This window comes from Malurus melanocephalus, unplaced genomic scaffold (assembly GCF_030028575.1).
Source record: "Malurus melanocephalus ecotype Western Australia unplaced genomic scaffold, MMel_1.1 scaffold_50, whole genome shotgun sequence".
NCBI classification, from domain to species: domain Eukaryota; kingdom Metazoa; phylum Chordata; class Aves; order Passeriformes; family Maluridae; genus Malurus; species Malurus melanocephalus.
This window is the reverse complement of record NW_026623282.1, coordinates 758,654-772,199: the sequence shown is the minus strand read 5'-3', so window position 1 is coordinate 772,199 and position 13,546 is coordinate 758,654. Positions and strand designations below refer to the sequence as shown.

General features: G+C 37.6%; 1 protein-coding gene across 1 annotated transcript in view; it reads right to left on the bottom strand.

The window, feature by feature from the left end:
* Positions 1–13,546, bottom strand: part of SORCS2 (sortilin related VPS10 domain containing receptor 2) — a 521,698-nt gene that overhangs the window by 349,578 nt on the left and 158,574 nt on the right. Inside the window, exon 2 of the mRNA XM_057365256.1 lies at positions 1,529–1,596. Coding sequence (XP_057221239.1) covers positions 1,529–1,596 — 68 coding nt within the window. The remainder of the gene's footprint in view (positions 1–1,528; positions 1,597–13,546) is intronic.

Below are 13,546 nucleotides of genomic sequence, written 5' to 3'. Positions count from 1 at the left end.
AGACTATGATAGATACCTCAAAGTATGGATTGCAAAACTTGAAATATATTGCACATGTTGTATGGGCCACTGGCATGCAATAGGAAAGCAGAGTGTGCTTACGCAATTGGGAGTATCCAAACTGTCACTGGTTTGTCTTATTTGCAAAAGATGTTGGACAAAAATTAAAACAGAAACAAATGTGCAAAYAATTTTGCATCTTGTAAGTTTAAAGGATAGTTACAAATGAACTGCCATGGCCCTAAAAAAGGCCAATCCTGAGCCAATGTTAAGCAGTCTCCATTTGATCTAACACTCTTTCCTGAAAAAGATTCCTTTTTACTTGAAAATACCTTTATTTAGCATGGACCACTGGCCCTGGCCAGACTGAGCACTACTCAGACCCTGRTGTGACAACAAGGTATTGCAGAAGCACTGTCACAGAAACCCTACAAAGTTAAAACAATGACACCTCTTTCAACATAAATAATAAGGTTGTTTTGCAGCATGTCCTAGACACAGGCTTTCCCACTCCCTCTTCCCTTAGCCAGTCCATTCGTTGGATTTTCTCTGTAAAGGTCCTTACACACACAGCTGAAGATCGGTACAAGCTCCTAAAACATTGTGAAGTTTACAAGTACCTAAGGCACAAGGTTTTAGATAAATTATTTGTTTCTAGACCTGAAGCTTATGAGTTACATTTGAATTTCATATATGACTGCTTAAGTCTCCTGTCATTTATTTCTACTGCTAGAGATAACCGGCAAAACTAGCAGAGTTTGGCACAGTATTATATTTATTGATAACAGCRAAATACTTTTGCTTTTCAAATGTACATCATGGGTCTAGCAAAAATTTGTTGCGGAAAATTTATAYAGACACACACACACAAATATTAGAGCACGACAGACCCCCTTAGCAAAACACAGCTAAGACCTGAGAAGATAACCAGGGTGACTAGTATAACATAGACTTACCCTAGCCCTGCTTTTGTGCTGATGTACACCTGAGCTGTGCACATGCAGGCAACAAGCATCTTAATTCACAAATACTATGGGAATGAGAAWCAGCTTAGAAATTTATTTGGATTACTATTTATTCCCAGTTGTCATAAAACACAATATAACCTACACTGCTGGTATATTTCATCCAGACAATCACAACTACTTCCAGAGCAGGATTATTTACTAACCTCAGTACACTACTCAAGCAGCAAGAACTCCCAACAGACACATGCCAACACCGTAAGCATTTCAAACTTTTAAAGTAAATTCGATGCAAAATTTCCAGGAAAAGGAAAAGCATGGCKCCTTGCAAAATGGCATCAATAAGGTACATTACTGTTGAAACTCATCACAAACTGTAATTCAAATACAAGAATTGCATTCAGGGAAGAGAAGRAGTAAGAGCTGATGATGATCTGGGATAATCTTCCTACAATGGCATCAGTCAACTACCAACTCAACTCAGCAGCAGTCTGGAAAGGGAAGCAATGAATCTATTCCAAGAATGGCAGGAGGGAAGGTTACAGAAAAAGCAGAGAACTTACCTCCACAAAGAGCTCTCMAGAACTTTCCCCATGTCAGTATGGTAATACTTGGTAAGGATCAGGATCACCTAAAAGAAAATGAGAATAAATAGACTTAATTATGTAAACTTAYGTAAGAAACAGAAACAGACCATGGGCAGCCTTATTTTGGGAAATAAAGCAGTGAGGCTTCTGAAAATCTGAACAGCAGATTCACCTCATTTTTAATTCTTAACAGTTTTGCTTTTTAGTCTGGCCTTTTCATTTCTCTTTCTGGGAAGAGTGATTTCATCACTTTAAGTTTTCTGCAAACCTGGTGACTGTGAAAAATTGCCCATTTGACATAAGCAGTTGAGTTGGAATTGTCACATAAATACCACCACCCCATGACTCCCCGCAAGCAATCTTTATGACTTTCTGATTAGGAAAAACCAATCTGATCACTAGTTTAAATTTAGGAGGCAACTCTACAGACACAATTATGTTTTTTAATCCAAAGTGTTAAACAATGGTGATTAACTTTGATTATCCAGATAACCAATTTGGGGAAAAAAATGAGCTCTGGTTTTCCTTACGAGATCTGCAATATAACTTTCATGGCTCTCACTTTTCATTTCTTTAAGTATCACTTTTCCCCCTTCATGAACCAGCTCTGTGCTCAGAAAATTACTCATCTACATCGCTAACAAAACACACAAGCAAATTTCATCCACAAAACATCTTCACCCTATGAAAAGAGTCGGCAAGAAACACTTTCCATCTGCTCCATGTGTGACAAATTCACTGGTCAAACAATGTGAAGCCCYAGTCCACGACCTGTGTATCAAGCTGAATGCTCTGGTTTATGCTTAGATCTTTTAGAGATTTCCTTCACTTGCTGCCAGTCCATATTAGAGGCTCTTAGACCCACGTGCCCATAGCAACCCAACAGGGGTGGAATAGGCTGGTTCCCTGCACAGCTGCAGCCTTTCTTTAATGCGAGGTCAACAYCAGCCTCCAACAGTTTGGAGCAAGCTGTTACTGAACTGGCACTGCTCTGCTCCTGACCGGCTGATGAAATCTCCAGCAAACAGCAACTGTGGGCGTTCACTTTGATTATTCAGGTAATTAATATGCCGATGATACATTCATGCTGCACTCCKTGTGTGCTGGAGCTTGCGAGAGAACAGAATTCCAGACCGTGGATGTTATTACAGAGTACTTTGGAAATAATGCAGTGTTTTACAGAACTCAGCTATAATACCACTCTCACTCAGGGTCAGCCAAACCTAACAAATTCACAACACATATTCCTGGATGTAYATTGATATCAGCAATAGTGGAAACAATCCATAATTCACAAGTAGTAGTATTATTTCCTCCTATTCTCAAAAGAGTCACAATCTACCAGACTACTATTTTGGAATTTGATTATTTATAAAAATAAAGACTTTGCTTTATTTTAAGCCATTTTTTTTTAATCATTTTAATAGGCTACTACAAGACTTACAAAGCAGAGAAAGAACCATTTCCCAAAGGAGAGTGTTTCTATGGATCAGATTCCTGGCTACAGCCCAAGCACGTTCCACCAGGTCAGCTATTTATTGTATTGTCAGTGTCTTAACTATAGCTTTTTTTAGTGCTTGCAATTAAGGAGAAAAAGAAAGGAACTTCACTACTGGGAGCATCTATTGGCTCCARTTATTAAGGAAAAGGTTTCAGACTATGCTTTTTCAAGGAAGTGTATTTCCTCTTGAGTCAAAAAAACCGATCTGGATTTTTTTAAAAGAGATACAAGAATGCATATTTAGTATGTGAAAATAAAAGAGAAAATGCATAAAATACAGGAGATTACACTTTGGTTCCTGCCATTTATGCAGAAATGARAACTGAATCCTGAACTTAGTGAGACAACTTTCTTTATCCCTGTGCATCCTACAATTACACCTTTTCAAATTCAAGTAATTTTCATCAATGTGTTGGAGCCATCCCGCCACAGGCTAAGCCCGATGTTCCATCCCTGAATTAAACTGATTAAAATCACACGAAAAAAATCCTATTGGGGCACCCTCAGTCTAACTGCTTTGAGCATAACCTGTATGGATGCATCAACAAAGAATCTTCCAGACCATTTCTGTAACTCAGCACCTGTCAGAAATGTTAAAGTCTTTCCCAGCTTTACTGCTGGGAAGCTGTASCTCATCTGAGGATGCACACACCAAACCAGAAAGCCATTGCTGTCCCACATCCTTCAACTGAATGGCTTTCAGGTAACTGCAAACTGCAGTGGGGAGCAGCCATAAGCAGTAAAACCTCTTCTTGGCATTGCAGGATTGGTGCTTTGAACTGAGTCAGAGCTCAGAAAAATAGATGTCAGKACCTTCTAATCTGACTGGTAAACTYATGTAAAAACTAAAATGCCTTATTTTGAATTTTGGAAGTAGAGAGAGTGAATTAGCAGGAAAAAATAAAACCATCATGAGCTGTCTTTGAATTCTTGAACACTGTTAGCAGATTGCTGTTACAAATTAAGAAGTATGAAGATGCTGAGGGGCTGACCATCATTTCAACAACACCAATGGATTTCATCCCAGTATCTGAAAAATGGAGGTCAGCTATTAAACAGATTTCRCAGCATTGTCCTCAGATGATGGGCATCTCTTCAGGAGATCCTGCTAACMATAACAGTACTTTTTCTAAATTAATCAATAGATCCAAAGAACAGAAGGAATTATTTCACAATGAAAGCATAAAGGTCTTCAGGATCTCTGGATTCTGCCCATCATTTTTAAGAGCAGCAGCCTGTTTCACTGATTTCATTTTAATGAGACTCCATAATTATGAGCATTTTACAGGCTGGATTGAAGCCAGTGGCTCATACACATGGTTCTCCCAGGGAAAGTGCTTGGGTGGCCTGTGGCTGGGGAGAGGCAGCAACTGAGCCTTGATCAAGGATATGATTCTTAACCAGCTCCTACTACCATCAGTCATGGACAGCTAAAATAAATTTAACYATTTTCCGTTATAATTTTACAGCTAAAATAAATTTAGGCAATGAAGGAGAATTAGATTTACCAGATTTTTTTACTTAAAGGTGGATTTATAGGGTTTGCTAAAAATCTCCACTCCATCCGGATTCCCAGAGACTTGTGAAACCATTTTAAACCATTTAATTTTAAATTCACACACAATTGCTTGAGTTCCTTCCCAAAGTTTGAGAAGGGAGGTGACCATAGTGATTACTGTTTTGTGCTAGGGACCTATGAACACCTGATGGTGCTTCTGGATAAAAATACTGAAAGGGAAAAACAGAAAGTGAAAACTTTCAGTTTTTATCACAAAATTGGTACTCTGTTACCAAAGTCTTCGGTAAAGGCTTCTCCAGAAAGCCAGTTTCTCCCTATGTGCCATGGTATGGAAGATAAATACCTCAGGATTCTAAAAATCAAATGCGATGTGTGTTAGAATTAAGTTTTTCATGGAAACTATAGCCAACTCCAACTAATTTCTCTGTGCTGGGCCTTCAGAAATTTCTCTCTCTCATCCTCTCCCTCCTTTATTCCCTATTTTTTTTTTTTTTTTTTTTTTTTTTTTTTTTTTTTTTTTTGGTGGGGGGCCTGGGGGCAGGCAGTGGGGTGCACAGAGAGAATTTTGATTCTCCCATGTTATTTCCCTGCTTCCATAACGTAGTTCCTGTCTCTGTGAACTGTTCTCTAAACAAAGGAGTTGAAGCCATTTTGACCAAAAATAATTTCTGGATATAGACCTGCCTTCAGGGTGCACTGGGTTTTCAGTGAATRACAGACCAGGAAAACAAATGGAAAATTCCACAGGTATTATTATTCATTAATAATGAAAATTAGAATTATCTATATTTATCCCCTCTCCATTTCTGTTGCTCTCCTCTGAAAATGCTTTGCAGCAAGGCTGGACCAAAAAGAGTACAACCTCACTTTACGAGACACAATGTGCTTTTAATCATTTCCTCATAAAATGCTGGTCTTAAGAAGCCCATTTTAATCCTCTCTTTTCATCACCATGTCAGCTAAGAGAGCTGAGAAAGGAAAAAGGAATGAATTCTAGATCAATCACTTTTCCTGGTATGTATATTTTATCTTTCTGTGGAGGATTTGCTACGATCCTTCTCTTTTTAATAAACATCAACTTTTGGAAAACTTTTGTTTTTTCCCCACGCTCCCTCCATGAAGTTTTTTTTTATGGATCATTCTTAACAAAGAATTTTCCTATCTACATGCAGATTCTTACAGATAAACTTTTTATTTGACCCTGCAATTTGTGACTTCAAGTGATTTTTTTTTTTTTTTTTTACATTTGTTCAGAGGTTTAATAGCAAAAGTCTCATACTTTTAAATGCAGAATTACAAGTATGATAGCAAGTTTTTAGAAAGTGAGAGCATGCTGTAAATACTTCWGGGCAGGCAGAGCTACCAGGAAAATAAACTCCTCAGACAGGTTCAAGTTTCTGCAAACTTTTTAGCATCTGCTTAATTTAATTCATGTGAATGAACCCACTGAAATCCAAAGAAGTGTTTATKAGAGTCACTTGAACAGGCACTTAATACCCTGTGTGACTGGAACATAAGCTGCTGTTTTACTCAAGAACACAGCCTCACTCACCTTTTCAGCTATTTAACTATTCCACTGTTCACCACAACTATTTTGGGGAGATCAAGAAGTTCTAGGCACAGCCTATTAATTTTTCACCAACACCCCCTCTAATTCCAAAACTTTTTGACAACTAGTAATCAAAAAAGCTCCTTAACAAATTATAGGCAACCACCTACTGCTTCAATCCCTCAAGCCATTCCACTTTTGCAGCAGCAGGCTCTTCAATCATCATTCTAAGGGTAGTGTTAATTTTCACATTTCTTATTTAAAACAAAGACTCTTCTGAGAAAAATAAAATTCAGAAGATTATTAATATAGATAATTAATTATTAGAAGGGTATTAAATGGACAAACTAGCATACTATTAATAACTACATCATAATTTCATTATGCTGGGAAAACTAAACAGAAAAACAGCATTTAGGTTTACTCTGTTGCAGCATTAYGATGAAAGGCRARAAAGCAAACATTTAAACCATTATTTAAGCCATTAAGAATTCACTGTAYAACCTTCTACTCCTCTCTGGTAATACAGTTCATAAAAGCAAAACATGATTTAACATGAAATACTTAAARAATTGGATTTCTATTTCTTCCAACTAAATTGCATTGGGAGACAAGAGGACTAACTGTGTATGAAGTCACGGACTATACCAGTGCACTTGTCTTACACATTAGTAATAATTCTGTACAGTGAATTAATTCATAACTCAAAGTAAGACACAATAATGGCTCAATTCCTGTTCTCTAAGAGGTATTTCCAACCACAAGAGCTGAATAAGTACATAGTCTTGAAATCAGTGGTTATGATTACTTCCAGATTCAAAACCATTTTAAACACAGTCCTACACTCATTGACCCTGAAAACATTAACACAGAAGACAACTTCAGGATATCAAATCTATTTAATCCACTCTCTGGCACAGAACAGGATTATACTCTGTGTGTGTGTACAAACACAGAACAAGAAGACAGCCTACTGCCTTCAGAAGCCTACAGTTCAAGCTCAGAACACAAGAAGTCTTCAAACCAACTCATGTCAGACTTTCAATGCAAGCTCCTAAGAAAATTATGTTTATGCGATGACACCCCATATATATGACACTGTACATAAATGGTTTTGGCTCCTCATCCGTATCTTTTAATTCTAAATCCACTGACTAATTTCAATCATATTTAACAGAGAAGTAGACAGCCATATGGCTGAAGTTGCCCTATCAGTTTATACCACAAGTCCAGAGCACAGGTCCATCTAGAACCGCAATAAACAAAAAAGTACAAAAATTACAAGAGTGGGAAGGTAAATAAATAAAGRTGGTTCCCAAATACATATTCCTATCTTCAGTAATTTGCAGCTCAGGCAGCTGGGCTGTTACTGCAGTTTTTAGCATTTGGCTGCTTCAATGAGCTTCTGTGAGGCGCTGCCTGACTCATCTGCACTTGTTCTGCAGCTGTTATTGGGCACTCCCCAAAAATCAAAGCCTGTGCAGAACTGGTCAGCCAGTCTGGACTGCTACGACTTGAACGTATTCATGTTGGAGATCCTTTCTAGAGCCATTAGATGCAGGTCCAATATTTCTGGGCACGCTGCAGATTCAGAGCTTGCTCACGCAAATGAGAACTCAGTTTGAAGGCCACAAATTTATTAGAATCAAATCTGCAGCTTTGGAAACTGTCTAACATTTTAACTACTTGATCAATTAAACTTCCTGCTCTTTTTCAAACAGCCCAAAACAATGTCACCTCTGACACAAAACCGGTTTTCTGTCATTACCTTTTACTACACAACCAGAGCAATTTTTAGGTTTAAATATTTAACATAGCATTTGATAAGTCCTAAAAACCACATTTGCAAACATGCCAAGAGAATAAATTTCTAAAGCATGAAGCAAGAATATTTTTCCTTAGTCTCTCTAGTCTCCTAATTGTAATTTTTTTTTWAAACAGACTAGCTTTGCTTATCTTCCCTAGTAATGTATTCTAAATTGAATTAACAATCCTTCCTGCAGAACCAAACCTATTATGTGAATATTCTTTTTCATTCCCATGAAAATTCAAGAGGAAGCAGAGCTAACATCGAAATATGATATGACATATGTAAAACATCTTTAGTCTCTTCCAAATATTTCAGGAATTCAGTATTATGGATAAGCTGTTTACCTTGGTCATCACTATTATATAGCTATTCACTGCCACAAAAGAAAAATCAGATTTTAAATGTAGTTTCTGAAATATTCCTGATCTCTGATACAGTGTTACTGCCCAATAGTAAAATATAAAAATTGAAAATKAGTTTCTAATCTGTATCACTAAATCCTTTTACAAGGCCAGAACTTTTAAAAWATATATATATAAATAAATATGCTTTTTATTTCAAAAATGAAATTATTATGCAAGACATATGGAAATAGCTAGAGAGGATACCACAAGCTGGGCAGATCATCCCTTTGACGCAGGGCTGTTGGCAGACATGTTCACATTGGTTACTCTCCCTCACAGCTGCTCTGTCTTCACCAGAACCACAGGATTAAATATCATTGTACCAAATAATATATTTACCAGAGGTTGCATCAACCTACAATGGTCTCACAATAACATTTAATTATCTCTGAAATGGCTAATGTTGTTCAAATGAGACCTAACTGCCTATSGTAAAGAGGCTTTCTAAGGACTGTACATGGAAGCAAAGACTTTGCTGCTGCATCAAGACCAGTCAAAGAGCCACGCTGTTTAATATCCTTCTTTATCACAAATAAGGACTGAAATTTATATTACCTGAATATTGTAGGTGCCTGAAATTGATGTTTATGAATGAGAAAGATAAACATGGGAACATGGTCTACAGAGTGGCACATGAGCACACTCCTATGTGAAAGGAGTTCTGCCAGGACAAACATACGAAAGACCAAGGCATTTCTAAAACAGTGACAGAGGGGTGCTGGTTAATATTTCAGTTAGAAGACCAGAGACAAAACAGAGGCAGATGCAAAACTTGTTTYGCACCTTTTTGGACCGTGTGTGTTGCACTAATCAGCATTTACGTGGTCAGGGATACTTTAACTCTGCTTATTCCAAAGTCCAAACCAGGCCTGGACAATGAAACAAAAAGATTGTGAAGGAGATTTGAAGAAAGAAAAAAAAAGCAAGGTTGCCTAGTAAAACAGGAATAACCCAAAACAAGTGGGGGGGCTGATACTCCCGGTGCTGTCTGGGTGCCTCTCCAGACAAGGATCATTCTCTCTGCAGTGTCGCCCAGGGACAGACAAGGGCCAACACCACCTTCCTGCACTAAAGCTGGTCTCTCTATGACTGCCTTTCATTTTAACTGTTTCATCTCTAATCTTGCTAAAACAATTAATTTCATAGTACTAACACACTGCTCCTAGCATAATGGGAGAGGGAGCCATTCCCACTCAAATGCCAAGCCTGCCTGCTCCCCGTGGCCCCATTCAGTATAAAYTTGGAACACCTCAAATGACATTAACAGAATTCAGCTACTGTAAAACACTGGGAATGAACCCCTTTGAGAAGAAGGATGAAAGCACATTTATCTTCAGCATTATTCCTGAAGCAGCAGAACTTCATATCCGTGCCAATGGAAAGGGCGTAAAGGAGCTGAGGGAACATCCAAGTGGGTTAGGAGACTATTAGAAAGGGCTTGGGAGCAGTTGGGAAAATTGGTCAGGGTCCAAATACGTCAAAGAAAACATTGGAAGCGACTGAGGGAGTGCTGGAAAGTTCTCCACATTCAGTCTGAAGCCAAACCAGGAGATTTCCAATCTGTGAGCTCGGAGTATTTGCCAGCTTTTCGTATTTCYTCACCCAGCCTCTGCCCTAGGTGTCCATTACTTTAAGAGCCATGAGGACATAAAAAAGCTAAGTGGAATTATATAGCATTATCTGTGAAAAGGAACAGCTATTTCACCAGGCAATACCACATTTTGGATTCCTCTTGTCATCAGACACTATGCTTTAGTTTAACCAATGCGATGTATAATAACATAATCAGTCATCTTAGAGCCAGGTTTCAAATTAGCCTCGCATTCCAATCTTAAAGCTCTAATACATTTTAAATGACCCTCAGATCAAGYAGATACAAGCAGGAAAAGATTGTAGGCCCTGATAAATGAGATCTATATTTCTTTATTTTACTCCAGAAAAGACTTAGGTATTCAACAGATTCTTTGGAGACAGCTTTTGCATGTCAGCATTTAATCAGTTCTAGCTGGAGCTGCAAAGCAGTTTCAGACACAAACYCTTAATGTGAAATTCTCCCCCTTAAAGATTGATGTTTTTCATGGTTGGTCTCTCCCCCGTGATCACAGATTGTTTTAGAAATATGCTAAGTACTTCTTTCTTCATGTTATGAGCACCACTCTTTTCKGTCTTCCTGGATTTAAGAATAGGTACAACAGTTAAGCACCACAAGAAGTGGAAGGAAAATACTGCTAAATCATGCCTAGAACACTTTTRAACAGTTCTCTCTAACACTTACACCTTTTCACGGCTCTTTTCTGCAGAAATATGGTAATTTCAGTCTTCTTACACCCCCTTGACATAAGGTAGTAGTACTGTTTATTTTACAGTCGAGACAAGGAGGCAGAGATCTATCAGATCTATCTATCTGGTTTATCCCAACTTTAGGATGGATCAGCCCCTAGAAAAATGAAGAGATACCTCTAGAGATAAGTTTTGCCTATCTAGATGTGAACAGTCCTTTGGAAGTACTTTCTTTTCTAGTGATTTATCATACTAAGGACCTGCACTTCCAGCCTGACTGTTTCAAAGCCTCGCTGAATCCCTATTTAAATGAGCTGCARGAGAAATCCATGCAGAGCAGATAACAACATATAAAGAGAGAACAAACTGAGAAGCAGGATCAAGAGACACAGCATAAATTCCATATGCCTAGCCCCAAGGATGTTCTGTACAAAGTACATGACATTTACTGTTGTCCTCCATTATATTGAGCATCTCTCTGGAGCTGCTATTTATTTTCCAATCTTTTTTTCCTAATGAGTTTGTTCTATATTTGAATTGTAAATGCCTGTCTCTATTTATATTTTATTTCTGAAACTTAGAGAATAGTCCTCTCTGTTTACCAGTCAACAGTATTTTTCTTATGGAAATTACCTTATCCCAAGACAAAGGAAAAAGTCCGAACCTTTTAATTCTTGCAAATTGTTTTTTTTCAAGTTAGGGGTTTAACTGATGCCATGACAGAATCACAGTAATAACCAGAGCTCAGCAGCCACAGCCTAAACCCAATGGCAGTTCAGTTCAGTGCTGTCTAGCAAATGGATGTTTTTGTTGCTCCCTCCTCATGCTTCTATAGCTGTGCATTTACTTGGAGTCTAAAACAAAGTCTAAAACAATGGGAATCTGGATTAAGCCCAWTCTAAACACAGAAAAGTAAATCAGATCTCAAAATTTGTTACATGAACAGAAGGATCCAATTTTGAGTAAAACAGTGTTTGCAAGTCTCACACATTCTGTGCACAGGGAAAACAACAGTGTTGTATTTTCCACAAAATGCATGTAATTGTACAAATTTATGATTTTCAATGTCAAGTTATACCGGACATGAGACTAATCAAAGAGAATAGCTAGAGATGTAAGATTTTTCATCATATAATGTGAACATAAACTGCTGAAAGTATCTCTAAAGACATTTCTTGAAGTAAAGCTCACTCACAATGTACAAGAGAAAGTAAACAAAAGTAACTACTGGAAATTACCTCAGACCTATTATGTCAATCCCCGATCAACTACATTCATTTGTTGTTTTTTTAAATACTGTATTTTGCAAGAATTTTACAAGATTAGAGGCCACAGGAAAAAYTCATATGTCTAAAACAACATTCAAYTCCTTTATTTTCCCCACTTTGAACAAATAACTTTTTCATTGGCACAGAAATAATATTCCCTCCTCTCCCAAGCCCATCATCTTCTTAGATAGGGCAGTAGGTGTGTATTTTACAACAGCAAGTAGAAGGAAAAAGAAGCATTCAATATAGCCCAAGAAATTGCTGTAGAAATTTATTTTGTATACACAGTAAAATKAATAAAACATCCATTCAAGACTGCTCAGCCACCTCTTGAAGACAAAAGCATGTTAAAACTGTCCAAGCTTTAGGAAAAAAAAAATAAAAATAAAAAATGCTTCTAACTTCCCTGCCAATTCTCCAATGAACTGTCATTTTCCCAGTGGAGGATAAGTGAGATTTCTTCAAGAAAGACAGTGTCAAAAATAAGGAAACTGAAATTTATTTCTGCTAAAATTGGACTACTAGTAATCAATTGTATGAATGGTAACCCAGTGAAAATGTTTGTGCATGATATAGAAAAAATACAGGGCAAAATGGCTCAGGCTTTCTTTCAGAGACTTAAAATGAGCAAGAATAACACATCAACATATTAGCTAATTAATACAGCATCATTATTACTGCTATGTGAAGAAAAATTATAAATGTTGAAGAGCTGAAATATTTTAACTCAATCCAGGGATTTTCTACRTATGCTCACAAACTGCCCAGCTCAGAGCACTACTCACAGAAACCTAAGCAATTTCAGGGGCATTGATTCYATATCAGCATGGAAAGAAACCAAGTCCCCTCCATATTCCCTGGTCCATAGAAGGTGAAAACATTCTTTMATCTCTGTGACAACAAATTGACAGCAATTTACCTGAAATGGTATTTTTTGTAGCTTCTCTATCCYTTCCCCAAATCACAACACAAGCAGCCTGAAGTGCATTTCTCAGGAAGGAGACATAAAAGGTACAGCTCTTAATCAGTTGTGCTTATCAACAAAGGTTCCAACAGATGATGATCCAAAATTTTTGAAAAAAGGAAGAAGAGACCCAGTGTGTGGATATAAAGGTCAGGGGACTATAGTGAAGAAGTACAAATTATCCAATACCTGGGAATAATGCAAGTTCTCCCCAAATAAAATGGCAGTAAATGTGCTACCAGAGAAATGCATCAGCCAGGAAGGGGGAAACAGACACTCAAATACATCAGTTGAGTTTCTTGGTTTCTATCCTAACCAGAACAGTATCTGTTTTCTCTGTGGGTTTTGAAGATCTGTCAGTCCCTARGAAATTTTTACTCATCAATGCCTTAGGAGAAATAGCTTGGAGAACAATGCAGGGTCTCTGATCACAGCCCAGGCAAGTCTTCGTTTTGGTTTTAGTATCTTGTTACCTAGGGTACCTCCTTCCCTTTTTATCTTTTATTTTCTCAGAGCAAAGAATACTAACAGTCTATGGCTGAACATGACTGGCTAATACAAAGACAGAACGAGAGATCTGGAAACTGAGATCTCAACTCACCAGGCCCCGAAACAGCCTCATGGACAATAAGAAGTGTAATGTGAAGTCTGTAAAATGGATTTGTGTCCAAAACCAAGACTAGTAGCTAATTACTTATT